The 17,282-nt window shown below is 51.5% G+C and overlaps 2 protein-coding genes across 2 annotated transcripts; one reads left to right on the top strand and one right to left on the bottom strand.

The window, feature by feature from the left end:
- The first annotated feature begins 3,647 nt into the window (after positions 1–3,647).
- LOC117846547 (uncharacterized) lies at positions 3,648–5,560 on the top strand. The gene has a single exon (XM_034727760.2). The coding sequence runs from the start codon at positions 3,654–3,656 to the stop codon at positions 5,241–5,243; it is 1,590 nt and encodes a 529-aa protein (XP_034583651.1). The 5' UTR covers positions 3,648–3,653; the 3' UTR covers positions 5,244–5,560.
- A 2,556-nt stretch (positions 5,561–8,116) lies between these two features.
- On the bottom strand, positions 8,117–11,864 carry LOC117843976 (potassium channel AKT3). Its single transcript, XM_034724767.2, has 9 exons — positions 11,100–11,864; positions 10,946–11,003; positions 10,507–10,824; positions 10,166–10,411; positions 9,986–10,084; positions 9,866–9,898; positions 9,573–9,758; positions 9,215–9,412; positions 8,117–9,103 (listed from the first exon to the last, which is right to left on the bottom strand). The coding sequence occupies exons 1-9, from the start codon at positions 11,657–11,659 to the stop codon at positions 8,129–8,131; spliced, it is 2,673 nt and encodes an 890-aa protein (XP_034580658.1). The 5' UTR covers positions 11,660–11,864; the 3' UTR covers positions 8,117–8,128.
- Positions 11,865–17,282: the final 5,418 nt, after the last annotated feature.

The raw sequence follows: 17,282 nt of genomic DNA, 5'->3' as shown, positions 1-17,282 counted from the left end.
GCATGGGTTTAAATCACGGCGTGCAGTGGAGTACTAGGGCACGTCATCACCGACACCGAAGGCCGCCGCCGCTCGTCCATCAGCTCCAAGTCCGAAGCCACCCGGCGGCGGCGCGTTCGCCTTTCGTCTCCAAGCGCAGCACCTCTCAAGATCAACCAGATAATCCGCTTGTAATATCATCTTGCCCTTTGAATCCATCCAGTTTTTTGTTTTCTGCAAGTTCGATTTTTGCATCCATATCCATCTGATGATGACCTTCTTCTTCTTGATCTCAATGCCAATCGATCCCTCATCACTAAGATTGGTTTTCATCAGGTTACGCATTCTGCAAGAAGAACAGGCGGTTTGTGAATCTGGTGGTAGCAAACTACAGAAGCAAAATGCTCGCCCTACACCGCGTGGACGTCTCCAAGCATCTGTTCTACCCATCCACCGCCGAAGCAGAAGCAGCACACGCCAAGGAGAAGCAGAACAACAATGGCGGCGGCGGCGGTAAGCCAAAGCCACTGAGGATCGAGAGGCGGCGGCGGCTGCCTGCTCCGATAACGGGCTTCGAATCGTCCCCAACCACGAATCCCAATTGGGGCTTCGGCTCGTGGCGCGAAGACATGTTCGTGCTCCTCCACGGCCCCAGCGGCCGCGGCGGCGGCGAGCCCGGCAGGATCCTCCACGCCAACGGCGACGGCCACGTCACTCTCTACGACGCCGACTCGCGCTCCGTCATCAGCGTGCCCGACCTCACCGAGCCTAAGGGAGACACACCCATCCCTTTCGCCATTGCCGGCGCCGCCGGGGAAGAAGAAAGCCTCTACGTGATGCGCTCAGTCCCCACGGAACCGGCGTATAACAATAATAAGTGCTCGCTCAACTTCGAGGTCCTCGACTTCGGCGGCGGCGGCGACAGTAGCCGAAGGAGCTATTGCCTTGGCCACAGAAGCAACCTCCAGTGGCAGCCACTCCCGCCGCCGCCGATGGTCGACGGCAGATTCGAGATCTCCACGGTGCTCGACGGCGGTCGGGTCATCTGCGTGTCGTCCGAGTCCTACGACAGAGACGGCGACGGCACCTTCTGCTTCGACACGGCGAGACGGAAATGGTGGCGCTCCGGCTACTGGAGGCTGCCGTTCAAAGGCACGTGCGAGTACGTCCCCGAGCTCGGGACCTGGCTCGGCTTCTCCCCCGTCCACCCCCACCACCTGTGCGCCGCGGACCTCTCCGGCGTCGCCATGGCAGGCCGTCGCGCCGAGGAACCGGCGCTGCAGCACGTCTGGGAGGATTTCAACCCGCCGCCGGTCGAGGAGACGTCGCTCGTGCTGAACAAGCGGTTCCCCGGCATTGTTCACACCACGAGGGTGCACTGGGAGGCGTGCCAGCTTCACCTGGTGAACCTGGGCTCCGGCAGGTTTTGCATTGCCAAAGTCTTCAGAGCCGAGGAGACGGTATCACTCAGCTGCTCCTTTGACGAGTTTCCAACAACTAAGGATATTCTTACGGTGCTCATCGGCGTTGAGGTGGTTCGCGGCGGTGAAGGAGGGCTGCGGATGGTCAAGCACAAGTCCAAGCGTTTCAAGTTCCCCGGCAATCGTATCAAGTGGGTGCTCTGAGTAATGATCAGGAGATGCAGGGCCGGGGGGATGGAATAATGATTCTATAGAATTTTGGTAGTGCGTCTTGTGTCAATTACTCATGGAGAAAACATATTCTCTCTTTCGTGTGTTTTTTGTGTGATTGATTGCCTTGTCAACAACACCGTTACCTGAACTTGTGTCAATCATGTACTCTCAAAAAAATTAGAATGACTTACAATTTGGAATGGAAGGAGTAGCAAAGCTTTTTTTTAATGAAAGGATCACATAAACAAGTTCCATTGCACACAGACAAAGTTCAGGATGCCATTCTTGTTTTAGCATTAGGATCTCAACTATTTTCATTGTGATATGTTTATCGTAGAAGCAGACCTTAAAAATTTCTCATTTTGAATTAATTAAATGTCTTAAGCTTCAGTAGGCGTGCCAAACAGGAGCCTCTTCTATTTTTTTTCTTCCCGATCTCCCTCAACTCTTGAATTGTTTGCTCATCAGCTGTCTGCAAGATGAACCGGCGGTTCGTGAATCTTGTGGTGGCAAACTACAGCAGCCGCATGTATTTGCTGCACCGCTTGGACGCTTCCAAGCATCTCTTCTACCCGTCAACAGCCGAAGCACAAACTTAACAGCAATCACGAGCATAGACGACAACAATGGCGACGGCGACAAGGATAAACTGCTTCTTAGGATTGAAAAACTGGAGCAGCTACCTGAGCCGGCAATGCGCTTCGAATCTTCCCCGACCACGGACCCCAGGTGGTGGCGGCCGGGGCAGGAGCCAGGAGGACACGTTCGTGCTCCTCCGGAACCCCCGCGGCGGCGAGGCTTGCCGGATCCTCCACGCCAACATGGCGGGCCACGCCACCCTCTACAACGCCGACACGCGCTCCGTCGTCGCCGTGCCCGACCTCGGCGAGTCCAAGGGATTCAAGCCCATCCCCTTCGCCGTCGCCGGCACCGGCGCCGGAGAAGAAAGCCTCTACCTGATGCGCGTCCCCGTGCCGAGGACGCCCCTCATCTTCGAGGTCCTCCGCTTCGACGGTGGGAGCAGTAGCCGCAGCAAGTTGTTGATGGACTTGGACCCCACGAACAGCCTCAGGTGGCACCCTCTCCCGCGGCCGCCGCCCTTGCGCGGCGACGGCTGCTTCGGATCGTCCACGGTGGTCGGGTCATCTGCGTGTCGTCCGTCAGAGACGGCGACGGCACCTTCTGCTTCGACACGGCGAGCCATGAGTGGCGGCACGCCGGCGACTAGAAGCTGCCGTTTCAGGATAGAGCCGAGTACGTCCCCGAGCTCGACACGTGGCTCGGCTTCTCCCCCGACCACCCTCACCACCCGTGCGCCGCGGACCTCTCCGGCGTCGCGTCCATGGCCCCTCCCCAGCTGGCACCAACGCCGCACCACGTCTGGGAAGATTTCAGCCTGCCGCCGACGGAGGAGTCATCGCTTGTGCTAAACGAGGACTTCCCCGGCATCGTCCGCCGCACGACGGTGGTGTGGTGGGCTGAGCAGCTTCACCTGGTGAGCCTAGGCTCCGGCAGGTTTTGCGTCGCTAAGGTCATCGAAGCCGAGGAGAGAGAGTATCACTCAGCTGCTCCTTTGATGATCATCGAACACCTAAGGGTCGGCTTACGGTGCTCATCGGCGTCGAGATGGTTCGCGGCGGCGAAGGAGGGCTGCGGCTGCGGATGGTCAAGCACAAGTCCAAGCGTTTCATGTTCCCCGGCAATGGTATCAAGTGTGTGCTCTGAATACGAATAAGGAATTCAGGATAGGCAGGGCCGGGGATGGAGTAATTTAAAGAAGAGTGCTCTATAAAGAATCTTGGTAACACGTCTTGTGCCAATTATATTTAGGGCCCTGCCTTCAGGGTGTTAAAGTTTAGCATCCGTCGCATTGGATGTTTGGATGCTAATTAGGAGTATTAAATATAGGCTAATTACAAAACTAATTGCACAAATGGAGTGTAATTCGCAAGACGAATCTATTAAGCCTAATTAGTCCATGATTTGACACTGTGGTGCTGTGCCTCTGCTCGTCGTGGTCATTTTGCAAAAAAAACCCTGATGTTTTGTGTAATCAACCCGCAGTCCATTGAAGGCAGGAAGAGGAGGGGCTGCCGGCTGTCCACGCACCCCGCCGTTGCCGCCGTCGCTGCCGCGTGCGCTCGCACGCGGTCTCCCACCCTCTCCGACGCCTCCGACGGCGGGGCGGGCGACGTCCGCTACAGCCGCCGCCGCCGCCGCCGCAACTCCCCGTCCCCGATCCCCTCCCGCTCGCCGTCCCGGTCCCGATCCCGATCCCGATCCCGCTCCAAGACCCCTCCCCCCAACCTCCGCCCCAACGCCGCCGCGCTCTCCTCCACCCCCACCTCCGCGGGGGCCGACTTTGCGGCCGCATCCGACTCCGATGCCGATGCAGGCGGCGGCCGCGGCCGCGTCTCGTCCCCTAGGCGCAGGGACCGCAAGGGTGCCCCCCGCGACCGCCTCGACTCCGATGCGAACGCCGACGCTAGCGCCGGCGGCCGCGCCCCATCCCCGAGGCGCCGCCGCAAGCGCTCCCCCAGCTTCCACTCCGACTCGGACGCCGACGCCGGCGGCCGCGTGCCGTCCCCGAGGCGCAACCGCGAGCGCACCCCCCGCCTCCACTCCGACTCCGACTCCGACAACTCCGCGGCGGCCGCCGGCTCCGAGGACGATGGCGCCGGCGCGGGCGACGCCTCGTCGTTGCCCCGCGCGCGTCGTTCCTCCCGCATCGAGACCTCCAACATCAAGCCCGTCAGCACGCGCCCGATGGAGGCGCCCCGCCGCGCCCCCGCCGGGTCCTCCCAGCGCCGCTCCAAGCGCCGCCACAGCTCCCCGGGGCGGGCCTCCCCGGAGCATCAGAAGCGCCCTCCCCGGGTTTGGAGCCCTGAAGACGAGATCACCATATTGAGTGCCCTCGTTGAGTACCGTGCCAAGAAAGGCCAGCTCCCGGCGTCGATTCAGGACACAGGCAAGGTACACAGCCAGATTAGTGGTCAGCTCACTGCTAATGCGTCCACTACCCAGCTTAGTGATAAGGTTAGGCGCCTGAAGCATAAGTACAAGTTGCTGTTCACCCGTGCAAGGAATGGACGGGATCCTGACTTGCCAACGCAGCATGAGCGTGATGTCTATGAACTTAGCAAGAAAGTATGGGGATTTAAGAGTGGTGATATCTTAGGAGGATCTCATGCATATGAGGATACTGGAGATGCGGAGAGCAATGAGGAGCAGGAGATTGAAGAGAGTGATGATGCTATGGAGAATGGGTGGGAGCACCATGAACGGCCGGGCAAGAAACCAAAGGCATTTAGATTTGAAAATGGCAATGGCAATGCACTTGCGGCTGTGGGTAGGGCTAGCCATGGCAATGGTAGTGGGATAGATGATGCTGAGAAGGGAAAACAAATGTACCCTTACCTGTGGGAGGCTGTTGCGGAGCTATCGAAGGAGCACCCGAGCGGACCAATATTCAGAAAGGCATTTGGTGTACTTGAGAAGTCAAAGGCACAAGCTATGGAGGAGAAGCTGCGGAAGTTCAGAATGTCAGAGATAAGGCAGCAGCTGCATCGGATGGACCTGATGAAGGAGACAATGCGGATGGTGCTTGATGCACTGGAGGGTTCATACTGATTAGGTTGAATTTGACGAACTGCTGGATTCTGGAATCTGTGGTTCGGTGAGTATGTTGCTCAAAAAGGGGGACCTAAGTCTTCCAGTTGCCTAGAATAGTCTTGGTCTAATGTTATGGATATATGGTTCGTTGTTCTACTTTTGTGGCGAAGGATATGATGTCCTTGATCCCAACTAAACCTAGATCAAGGAGTTATGAACGCTACTTGTTATCCACCCAAAAAGGTTATGCTTTATGTGCTTAGGTGCTAACTTATGCCTATTTGTCATGTTGCTGCTGCTATGTTTCTGTTTAATGTTAATTACATCTTTGGCTATATTCGTTTCAGTTTTCCCGTTTCAACTGCATCTGTGCATATGAATGTCATTGCATTTCATCGAGGTTGAATCTAGCTTGACATTAGCCAAAATTTTGCGACCCAGTGAACTGAACAATTACAAGCTTGTTGCTTGTTAGGTTCTTCCAACCGGAGGAAGTAAATCGGTGTCCGCTGAAATGATATATGTTGGATTGGTCAGGACTCAAGTGCAGGATTGCAAAATGCAATCAGATTTGTTGCTTGTAGTTATATTTACCCTTGATGTCTGTCATGTCACTCCCCTGCACTTATGGTTTGCTAGATTTGACTTACAGAATCTGAAAAGGCTTTTTCAAGTTTTTATATAGAATACTTTGGAAATCGTCTCACTGTACTGTTATAGGATGAACCTATAGTGGTCAATCGCCCTTTTGTAAGCGATGTGACCATTAAGTGCTTGGAATTGGAGAATGTAGAAATCTGGATACCCGGAAAGATCCGCGCGTGCCGCTCTAAATAATCTTTCTCTGCCCGGATTTTCGTACGTCGTGGTCATTTTGCAAAAAAAAACCCTGATGTTTTGTGTAATCAACCCGCAGTCCATTATTATGAATAGTCTGGGTGTCGGATTGAAAAAGGAGGAAAGAGAGGGGGTTTAAAGGGAAAGTTCTTCTCTAAATTACGCCGCCCAACGGCACGCACGCTCCCTCAAGTCTCTCCGCCCGTCGCCTCCGTCCACGCGCGAGCCGCTTCCTCCACCGCCCCTCCTCTCGCTAGACACCGAATCGGAGCTTGGGATCCGTCGATTTGAAGCGGCAGTACTCGTGCGGAGGAGCATCGACGGTTGAGCTGGATCTGTACATGGGAGTCCCGCAGGGGCCAGTGGCCTCTCCCGTGACGATTCGACCGGCGGAGGTCGAAATCGAGCCGGTGGCCGGTGTGCTGGACCGCAGCGAGGCTCTCGAGCCGCCGATTTGGGGGTGGCGCAGCTCATCTTGGCTGGATTCGGCCGGGCATGGGGGCTGCGCAAGATCCGGCGAGGAAGGTCCGAGCGTGGGGCGACAGGGCTTGAGCGGCGGCATGGCGCAGGGAGTGCAGGGGCGCAGCTCCCCTACCTCGCAGCGGCGGCGTGGATCTGCCGGTGCTGGAGTTCTGGGCGGCCGCAGCACCGGCGGGGGACCCGACGGGCGGTGGCGGCAGAGCTCTGGGCGGCCGCGGCACCGGCGGGGGAGCATGACAGGCTGTGGTGGCAGATCTCCAGGTGGAGCTCGAGGGCGGTGGAGTTTCGGGGGGGAGCTCGAGGGCCGGCGAATCGAGGTCCGGGCGGAGCTGGAGGGGTGGCGGCGGAGCTCGGGGAGCGGGGGCAAGCGAGCTTGAGCGGCTGCTGTAATCTCTACCGTCTTTTTTATTTGCTCGTGGGCTATGCTTCAAGTGCGGGGAACTACCCTGTATGCGGTCCATGTACCCTCGCCTATGAAATGGATAACCCTTGCAGCCATAGCAGCAGGATTTTCAGGGCTTCTGTCATTATCTCATTGGATTGCCCACTTCCGGTACTTCCAACTGCTCCTCGGATCTGCTGCGTCCATGAGTCATTCAAAACTTTTATTTATTTAATATAAATCCAGATTTCAAAAGAAAACAAGCGTAAGAAAAGTAAACCAACCAATATCGCTAATGTACTACTATTGGTGTCACCACTTATACCTCTGCATCTTGTTGACTCTGACATACACCTACATTGTATACGTGGACCATAAATTATATATTATAAATAATTCATGTGGAGTATAAAATATAATTTATCATCTGAGTTTTGTACATATTTATTGAGTTACCGCTGTGCCATAATTTTCTTTCTCCCGTTGCAACGCACGGGCATATTTGCTAGTGATGAATTAATTAGGCTTAATAGATTCGTTTCGCGAATTAGCACAGGATTCTGGAATTAGTTTTATAATTAGCTCATGTTTAGTTCTTCTAATTAGCATCCGAACATCCGATGTGACATTGTTAAAGTTTAGCACAAAATATCCCAACACCCCCTTACTCATGGAAAAAAAGATATTTTCTCTTTTGTGTGTTTTTTTGTGATTAATGTCCTTGTTAACAACACCATTACCATATCCTGAACTTCTGTCAATCAAGACATAGCAAGCTTCATTACACACAGGCACGGTTCAGAATTACATTTCTGTCTCAACACTAGGATGTCAAAAAAATATCCTTTTTTGAGGTTTTTTTATGGTACGCAGCATACCTCAAAACTTCAAATTTTGAATTAAATGCCTTAAATTTCAGTATGTGTGCCAAACAGTGAAACAGGAGGCCACTGATCCAACAGCAGGAATATAATTTCTTTTTCTAAATAGCATTCTATGATTGATCACCTATATTAATTAAATTGATGTCCAAGGTCATACAGTATCTTTGGGACAAATTAGCTATTCTTTGCGCGTTCAATTCGCTATTGTGTCAAAGAATCGTTTGCAGCTCTATTTCATTTTCAAATTTCAAAATAATAGCAGCATAACAGGCCTTCAACACTAACTAGGATTCAGCTCTAACAAAGTTCTCACTTTACTGTCATTGATCCCTACCCACGATGCCAATGTCAGGCACCCATTGGTCGGTGACTAGGAGGAGGTGATCGCCGTCCCTGACGAGCCTCGGGTCATCAACCTCGGCGCCGTCGGTCGTCACCGCCCTCGTCGGCACGAACCTGAACGTGCTCCCGCCGAGCTCCACGAGCTGCGCCACCGTCTCCGGCATGAACACCAGCTTCCTGGCGCTGCCACCCTTCTCGGGGCAGGAGATGGTCACCCTGACACGCGCGCTGCCGTGCGCGTGCCTCTCGCGGCAGCTGTGAACGCCGCCGCCGTCGTGCCGGCTCACCTGCGACGAGGAGAGGACGCCGAAGAGGGAGTTCCGGAAGCTGACCATCCGCCGGGGAGTGCTCGTCCTCGACGACAGCGGCGACGAGCCGGCACTGTCGCGCGGCGCCGGCGGGAGGATCCTCGCCGCCGGCGCGCTCTTGAACCTCGCGACGGCCGGCGGCGCCGCCGCCGGGCCCTGCTGCTGCCTCGGGCTCTCCGGCGCCGACTCTTGCCGCGAGCCGCCCAGCAGCTCCTGCACGTCGCGGTGGCCGAGCTCGTCGGCGACATCCCTCGGCGTCCGGCCGGCGCCGTCCTCCCTGTCGGGGTCGGCGCCGCGCTCGAGGAGGGCCCTGACCATCCTGGCGTTCCCCTGGAGGACGGCGCGGTGGAGCGCGGTGGCGCCGTCGTCCCAGCACGCCGCCGCCGCCACGTCCACGCCGTGGCGCGCGACGTCCTCGACCAGCGCGGCGTCGCCGGCCTCGACGGCCGCGCGGGCGTAGAGCGCCGCGTCGCCGGAGGATAGGTCCGCGCCGGCGTCCGCCAGCAGCTGCGCGGCCGCGTGGTGCCGCCGGGACAGGGCCTCCCACAGGGGCACCCTGCCCTGCGCGTCCCTAGCGTTGGGGTCGGCGCCGTGCTCGAGCAGAAGCCTCACGCATTGCTCGTGTCCACCGGAAGCTGCTACGTGCTGTTAAATCACGAACAATTAGCAATGTAAATTTCCAATTGAGACAGTAAAGATCAAAATGATATTTCTCTTTGTAGATGGTAAAAGACGATCTTGAATTGGAAGATATACCAGTGCTGTGTGCCAATAGTTATCAGACTCATTCGGGTCAACGCCGCGCTTGAGGAGCTGATGCATCAGGAAGTCATCTCCTTTGGATGCAGCGTAGCAGAGCGTGACAGGGAGCTCCAGCTGACCCCGGGACAGCATGTACTCGATCTCCTCCGCGATGCCGGCGATGGCGCCGGTATCCCTCTTCTCCTTGAGGTACTGTGAGTAGCATCACGCAATGTCATGGGGATTCACGAGCTCGTCAGAGCAAAAGAGCAGTACACATTCAGAGCTTGAAATTGGACTGCACAATCTGGAAATGGACAGCTAGATTTTGTTTTCCAATTCTTCGATGTCTTGTGAAGGTGAATAGACTGACCTGAATAAGGTTGTTGATGATTATGGTGCCATCCCCGACATTGGCCTGAACGATCCTGAGGAAGGCGGCCCGTTCCATGCGCAGGAGCTGGCTGAGGGACCTTGTTCTTGCTGTGAAGAGCTGGGGCCTGTAACACAGGACCCCGATCTCACCGACGACATCGCCAGGCCTGGCCATCCCAGCCAGCTGCAGATCCCACACCAAGATCAATAGACATTACATTGCGCGAGCATTCGGTTAGACGAAAGAACCTCTGAATGTGTTATGAAATGAACAGAACATGGAGGACTTGCCTGCTCTGCACCGTTCTGGAGCTCTACCAGCTCCTGCCAATGCATCACATGCATATGTCAGTGCCAATTACTTGTTTTCTCAGTGATCATTAGCTAAAAGAGTGTGTGCTTTTTTTTTACCACACTACCAGTGACAAGAATGTAGAAATCCGACGGCGCCTGGTTCTGCAGGATGAAGTCCTCCCTTGGTGCAAAGTACTCGGCGTTCATCTCAGAGACCTTCATTCACACAGTTCTTGTGGTTGCAGATTGGAAACAAAAATGGATGGAGTTACCAATGCTTCTGATAGCTATAGTTACCAGCTGGAAGATGAGGTCGTTGGAGACGCCCTGGAAGAGGTAGACGCTCTGGACGAGCGCGAAGAAGAGGTGGTGCGAGATGCCCGATCGGATGGCCTTTGGCAGCGCGTCCAGCGTCTCCTGCTGCTGCAGCCCCTCCGAGTCCGTCCTGAACTTGAGGCTCAGGTGCGACACCATCTGCTCCTGCAGCCTCGCCGGCAGCTCGTGCCGCACCGCGAAGCTCGTCGCCGCCTTGATCGCGTCCCTCTTTTTAACAAAGACAAGGATCGGCGTCAGTGTCAGTCATGGCTGAAACCTTGGCAATCGCGATCGCCGCCGGTCATGTCGACGACTCGACGTACGTATTTCCGGGTGCGGCTGGTGCCGTGGACGACGAGGTTGGTCATGTTGCCGATGAGGTAGGCGGTGAGGCCGAGGTTGAAGAGCATGTAGAGGGTGGTGAAGACCATCTCGCCGGTGTTGACGGCGTGCATGTCGCCGTACCCGACGGTGGTGAGCGTGGTGATGGACCAGTACATGGCCGCCGCGTACCGCCGCCAGATGCTCGCCTCGTGGAAGTCCGGCATGGACGAGCTCAGCCACGTGTGCCCCGGGTCCGGGTACCGGTCCGCCAGTAGGTAGTAGAAGCACCCCGCGCAGTGCACCGCGAACAGCGTCACCTGCATCGTCGTCCACGACGGCGAGCCGTACGTCTCAGTTCAAGCACCCATCGATCTAAACAACGAGCCGAGCCGATCAATCAATGGAGGTGAAGAACGAATGCTAGATGAACTCACGTACGCAGATGAGCCTCGTGCATCGCACCCAGAAATAGCTGAACCTCCTGTCCTTCTCCAATCTAGAAATGAAACAATAATGTTCATCAGAATTTAGGATCTATCGACGACGATACGATTGCAGTGATCGTCAACAATTAATGGCGATCGGCACGTACTGGGTGAAGAGGGTGCCGACGCGGTGGAGGCGCCAGAGGCGGAGCATGCCGAAGAAGTTGTAGGTGCGCGCCCGCGGCGGGAGGATCCGGCGCGAGAGCTCGGTGGGGACGGTGGAGGCGACGTCGAGGGCGAGCCACGTGGACGCGTACCGCCACGCGATCATGGCGGGGTCGTCCTCGAGCAGGAACGTGCGGCGGTCCACGTACGCGACGAAGAAGGTGAGCGCGATGTCGGCGGCGAAGGCCGCGTTCACGGCGTTGTCGGCGGCGGCGAGCGCGCCGCGGGGTTCCGGGACGAACCCGAACTCGAAGGGGGACACCCACGCGGAGTAGAGCACCAGGGCCACGAGGGAGTGGCACCAGAGGCGGTAGCGCCGGTCGTAGGGGGACACGATGCACCGCCGGAGGCGCGGGCGGCGGCCGCTCCGGGCACCCAGCGACGGGAGGAGCACGCGGGCCGCGGCGCCGTGACGGCCGCTGGTGCCGTCCGCGAGACCCGAGCTGCTGCTGCCGCCGCAGGCGCCGGCGCGGCCGCCCCGTGGCCCGCAGATCAGCGTCATCGTCGCTTGCGCGCGCGTGCGGTGGTCGATCTGTAACTGTGGCCGGCGGCGGCGACGGCGAGGCGTGAGAGCTAACGGCTTCCTCTGTGTTGCCGCCCAGATCGTGGCGCGCTCTGATCCGCTTCCTCGAGCGCGCCGCTTTAATTAGTAAGTGGCAGCGCGTGCGGCGGGAGTGAGTGACAGTCCTGCTCCGCCTTCGCAGATCACGCCACTCAGCCACTGGGCTTGATTGGGCTTTGGGCCTTCGGCTCTGTGATTTGGACAAAAGGGCTTAAAGAAGGGAGGAGGAGGAGGCCGGGGGCTTAAAGCTTCGCAGATCCAGCCCATGGCTTTCCCATCCGGATTTTCCATCATTTTTCAGTGAGATAGAGGAGCAAGCCAACTATACCTACTATCTGATCTATATAAATGTCAAATTAGCCTACAATATGAGTCAGGATTCGATTATTATTAAATCAATTATAAAAAATATTGAAACTTGTATCATGCTGGAGCAATCTAGGTGGGGTCAAAGGAGCATGCATACATTATACATACATACATACATATATATATACACATACACACCTGATTTCTTTAAAATGTTGAATTAGCCTATCATAAATATTGGCATATAATTTGCAGATTATTCAATTAAGTATAAGAAAATATTGACTGACGGTCGGGCTGCCTTGGTTAAATTAGATAGATCTAATGGCTGAAGTGGAAGATACATAACTTAAACATCTTGTGGAAGAGGGATAGGAAGCCTTCCTATCAACCGATGTACTCATAATCCTAGGAATTTAGTTCAAATTATCAAGAGTTCAATTATTACTGGACTCTTGAGAACAGAAAAGTTCGTTATTCCAAATGGGGCTTTTAATATTTTGAGGAGTGTAGTACCTGGCATATATGGGCTTCCTATTTTTTTAATAGAGATTTTTGTGAAGAATGTTTAAATTTAGATAATTTGTTCGTTTCAATCACACATGTATTTATAAGAATGAGTATGTGCGCGTGTATTTAAATGTTTGCATCTATATACTTCTATACTATATTTCATAAAAAAAATTAAAATTATAGTGTGGAGTTAATAAAACATCATTTAAGCGCATGTTATGTTAGCAAAATAAAATTGTGGATAAATAAGAGCTGGTGAGTAAGGCTTCCACGAATCATGTGTTGACGTCTAGACTAGAAAGCGACGTCCTTTTGGTACGGTGTTGCGTCGACAATTAATCTGCTCCTGATCTCTTTCTGATCCTGACCTAATGCACCTTAGCATGCACAGACAAACCGGAAATGATGCGATAAGGTTGAAGATATAGCTAGATAGATAGGTAGATAGCATAATCTTGAAAAATAATTTGTGCCGATCAATGTGCATATGCATACCCCATGCTTCCATCCTCTCAGTCTTGAGTTCTTAATGGACCCATTAAAATAAAAATCTTCTGCTCATAGCATCAATCAATGCATATCCCCGGCATGGTGGCATACAACCACTCCTCGACATTACTGAAATGATCTTGTAAGCCCCCACAAACCCCCTAGCTACCCCAAATTATTGATCCAGGGATATGCAGCGCTAGCTACTTTATTCTACACACAATATACACACATGATCGAGTACTTCAAAGTGAATATCACTGACAAAGTTTTACAAAGAATGGAGTGTATTATTAGTACTTGGTAATCATGTATTGGGTGTTATTTGTACGTCGTATCTTTTTTAACCAATCTTTTGATGTCAATGTCGTATGAGCTCATGGTCTAGTACTTGTTTTCCATGCTTCCTTCAGTGTGATTGTTAGAGGGAGGCAGGGCTATCATTAGTCAAACAAAAGGGGTTATCATTTGGCTCCCGGATTGGAGCAATGAGTACATGCCAAAGTCCCAAGTGTGAAGATGGTGTCATCTTCCTCAGTTTCTCCTTTTCTAAAAGGATGTCTGTTTCGGTTTTATGTGCATGGCTTTTTGAAAAGGTCCCTTGCATTCTGTGTGCTCAGGCCAAATGGATCATTGCTCATGAATCATTGCTCCATCAATTCTTTTATATTTTAGATGGGCCTTTAGTGTTCTAAATTTCCTGAAAGCAACAATAATCAAGAGTATGGACGGCCGATTAATCTTGGAAAGTGCTACTACTTCATTATACTAGCTTTGGATGTACAGAAAGTTAAACTTTCAAAACTTTGATTGCCAGTACTTCTTAAAAAATATTTAGAAGTAATTTTACACACATGTATACTTTCATAATACATTAATTGTATTGGGTTTTATTAGTATTTTATAAGAACAACTTTGCATTTTGAAACCATACGCACTGACTAGCATATGTAATGTGAGCGAAAGGAGTATCGTTAATTTCGTAGATGAGGTACAACCCAATTTGAGAGGATGAAGACACTTGAACGCCACTTTAATTTCAAAGTCATGAAATCGTCTTAGACATCGAATAATTTTGATCATTTTTCTAGGGATAAATTTGGGTACTGTTCCACGCCGTAGTTTACTACATATGTTGCTGAGTTTTGCTTGAAATCGACATTAAAGCAGACAAGTGGCAAAGGAACTGATAATGCGCATAATACATTGCTCGAAATTGCAAAGCTGCATCAAAATTGAATACAAGATAAGAACGATAGACGACTTAATTGAGGACCCTCACTAGTCACTATCATGGTTGAAAAGCTAGCTAGTGAAAACAATATTAGGGGCTTACTTGCGCTGTCGCAATCCAAATAGATTTTATTTTAGTTGTTCTTGCATGACACCCCAACCTAGACTTATTTTGCTTACCTGCGTGTGCATGTCCCTGTTGGACTGGTTCAAAAGGTACTGTGGCTAGAGCTCCGTCAACAAATAAATAAATAAATAAATAAATAAATAAATATGATCAAGGAGTAATAAAATTGAAACCTGGTAATTTTGCAGGAGTTAAACAGTATACAACTCCTCTAAAAATATAAAATACCTGTCGAAATCCTCCATTTCAAGGTCTATGATATTGATCATACATACTGTCCACCACTAGAGCTCTATTAAATTTCCTTCACCCCCATGGATGAGCAACAACATATACATACATGGATCGATCTGTTTTGTGGGCCTCTGCACTGCAAAAGTGTATATGTCGTCCTAACCCCTCATGCGTGTACGGCGTGCATTATTTTTTGCACTGTTTGTCACCTCAGTGCTCGTGGCTCACTGGATTCATGCATGGCCTTACTCCATCCACGTCGCGTGGTGTATCATGCATGTTTCCCCGGCATGGTTCCTGTGTCCTTTCTTCAGACTGCTGCAAGGCCTCATGGCATGAACACAAACATGTACTAAGGTGAAGAGAGAGAGAGAGAGAGAGAGAGAGAGAGAGAGAGAGAGAGAGAGAGAGAGAGGTCATTATAACACAATTTCGTACTAGATATATTTTTTTTTGAAAGAAGGTACTAGATATAGTGGCCTGTAGTAAAAGAATATCAATTGTTCAGCTTCTTATTTCCTTTGGGCATCCATATAACTTTCTTAAACCATATAAAACGAGAGCAAATGGCAGAAGTCTTTCTTCTTAAACCTCACTAAACTTATAAATTTTGTGAAAAAGAAAAAAAAATGTCGATCCATTCATTCCATTGGATATACAGTATTTATTAAAATCAATAATTTCTCATCAAATTATAGCCTTGGGAGAGGTCTTGTCATGGCGCATGGGGTCGCTGCAAAGCGAAACCGAACACATTTATGCGGCGAGCCAATAATGGAGCCCTAAATATTCCAGAGCTACAGGGGAACAGCAATGAGATCGCTCACGGGAGATGGATGGATGGATGGATGGACGACGCATGGCTCGGCCGGGGCGCCGGCCGACGCGTCACATCGCCCCCTTCTTCTCCATCAAAAGTTGCGTCCAGCCCGTCGAGATCGAGATGCGGCCCCGTCGGATCACCGGTCCATGTCGCCGCCGCGCTTTTGCCGGGGGAAGACCGGTCGACGGCGTACGCCGGCGGGCCTCCATGGCGAAACCAGGACCAGCCGTGGCCTCTTTTCGTGGCCGCCATGGGCGAGGTGAGCTGCTTTTCTTTGTGTGCCTTTTGCAGCTCTCAGACAGATGCTGCCGGTTATGGACAATGCCTGTATGCTAAGACGGTGCAAGGAGCATGACGACGATACACGCTTAGCACTGCCTAATCAAATGCTTTTTTTAGGGTCGCGGCCTAATCTAATGCTTGAATGATGGTTATTTGCGACACAGAACAATCCAATGAAATGTAATAAAAGTTTGATTATATTGCATTAGTAATTAGCTGTTGGGTGTTTGCTGGTTTGAGACCAGATGTTTGGGTCCCAGGTACTCTCATGCTTGGATGCTCATAACGTCCAAAATCCCATGCTAAGAGACTAAGAGTCATCTAAAACTCCAGCAAAAAAACATGGTAGTATCTAGCATCCTACAAAACTTTAGTTGAAACAACACTTACACAAGATAGAGAAGGAGAGATTTCAAGGATTCAGTATAGTACTCTTCACTAGAATTTTTCTTGTTTTCCTATTCTTTGTACAAGTTGTTATGAAGTTTAAATTTTGTGTAGATAATAATATAGTTTCTTGAACAAGATAATACAGCATGTTCAATGATATCGTCTTTTGTTGAAATTCTGGCAATTCTTCGTACCTGGATTTTTTTGGGAGGTTCCGAGTTGCGCGGTATACGCGCCTCACTTTCTGTCAGCGTCTCATATCACGTCCAAGAAAAAACTAAAAGAACTGACAAATATATTACTCCTACATAAAATAAAATAAAAATAGGAACTGGTAGTTAACCACAATTGGCATAGTACCTCGATGTGACCTTGCATGAAGAACCCCTCAGCTCGATTGGTGGAGAACCCACAGCATCAATGACATGGTGGTCCCACCACGCGACATGGCCCACAGATAATGGAGTATAGAAAAGCAAAAGGTGGAAAAAGGAGTGCGTGGATTTACACAGGTTCTGTTCTGCTCCTGCTTGCACTCCATCCACGTCCTCGTAAATTGAACGGAGCTTTCTTTCATCTACTGGTTGAGAAGCGACAGGAGGCCATTTCGCAGAAAGGACCCGCGGGCAACACGATATTTCCATGTCTTCTTTACCCCAACCCAAACTTTGTTCTTGGAATTGGAAAACCTAGATTATAAACTCCTTTACTCAACTTTCATATGGTAAACGTAGATGCTTCCTTCTTTTAGATAGATTAGTGTGATAAATTTAGAAGATTAGATACAGTAAGTTTCTTTTGAATATGCCCACAGCAAAACATAGAGGAGGTAAGGATGTATGTATTAATGCATCCAACGATAAAAATGGATACAGACGAAGCACGATTGTCGAAAAGCTTAGAGGTTGATGGACTAATGATGCTAGGATAACAATAGAGAATAAGAAGAAACTTGGAATAAGCAAAGATACATCGATGACATCTCTAATAAACTCACACTCACCTGGCCACGTGAAGCCTTTTGAGTTTTCACTCGACCTAGGAAGTGACCACTATCCATGAAAAGCCGAAATTATTGTTTCTGGGCATGGATGCAAATAAAGAATGCATGGATGGCCTAGTTTTGAGAAGGGCGACTTTAAATAAGGCCCTCGGATCCTGGC

The sequence above is a fragment of the Setaria viridis genome, chromosome 2, assembly GCF_005286985.2.
Source record: "Setaria viridis chromosome 2, Setaria_viridis_v4.0, whole genome shotgun sequence".
NCBI lineage: Eukaryota > Viridiplantae > Streptophyta > Magnoliopsida > Poales > Poaceae > Setaria > Setaria viridis.
Note: the sequence above shows the minus strand (reverse complement) of the source record. Positions and strands in the feature narration are given on the sequence as shown.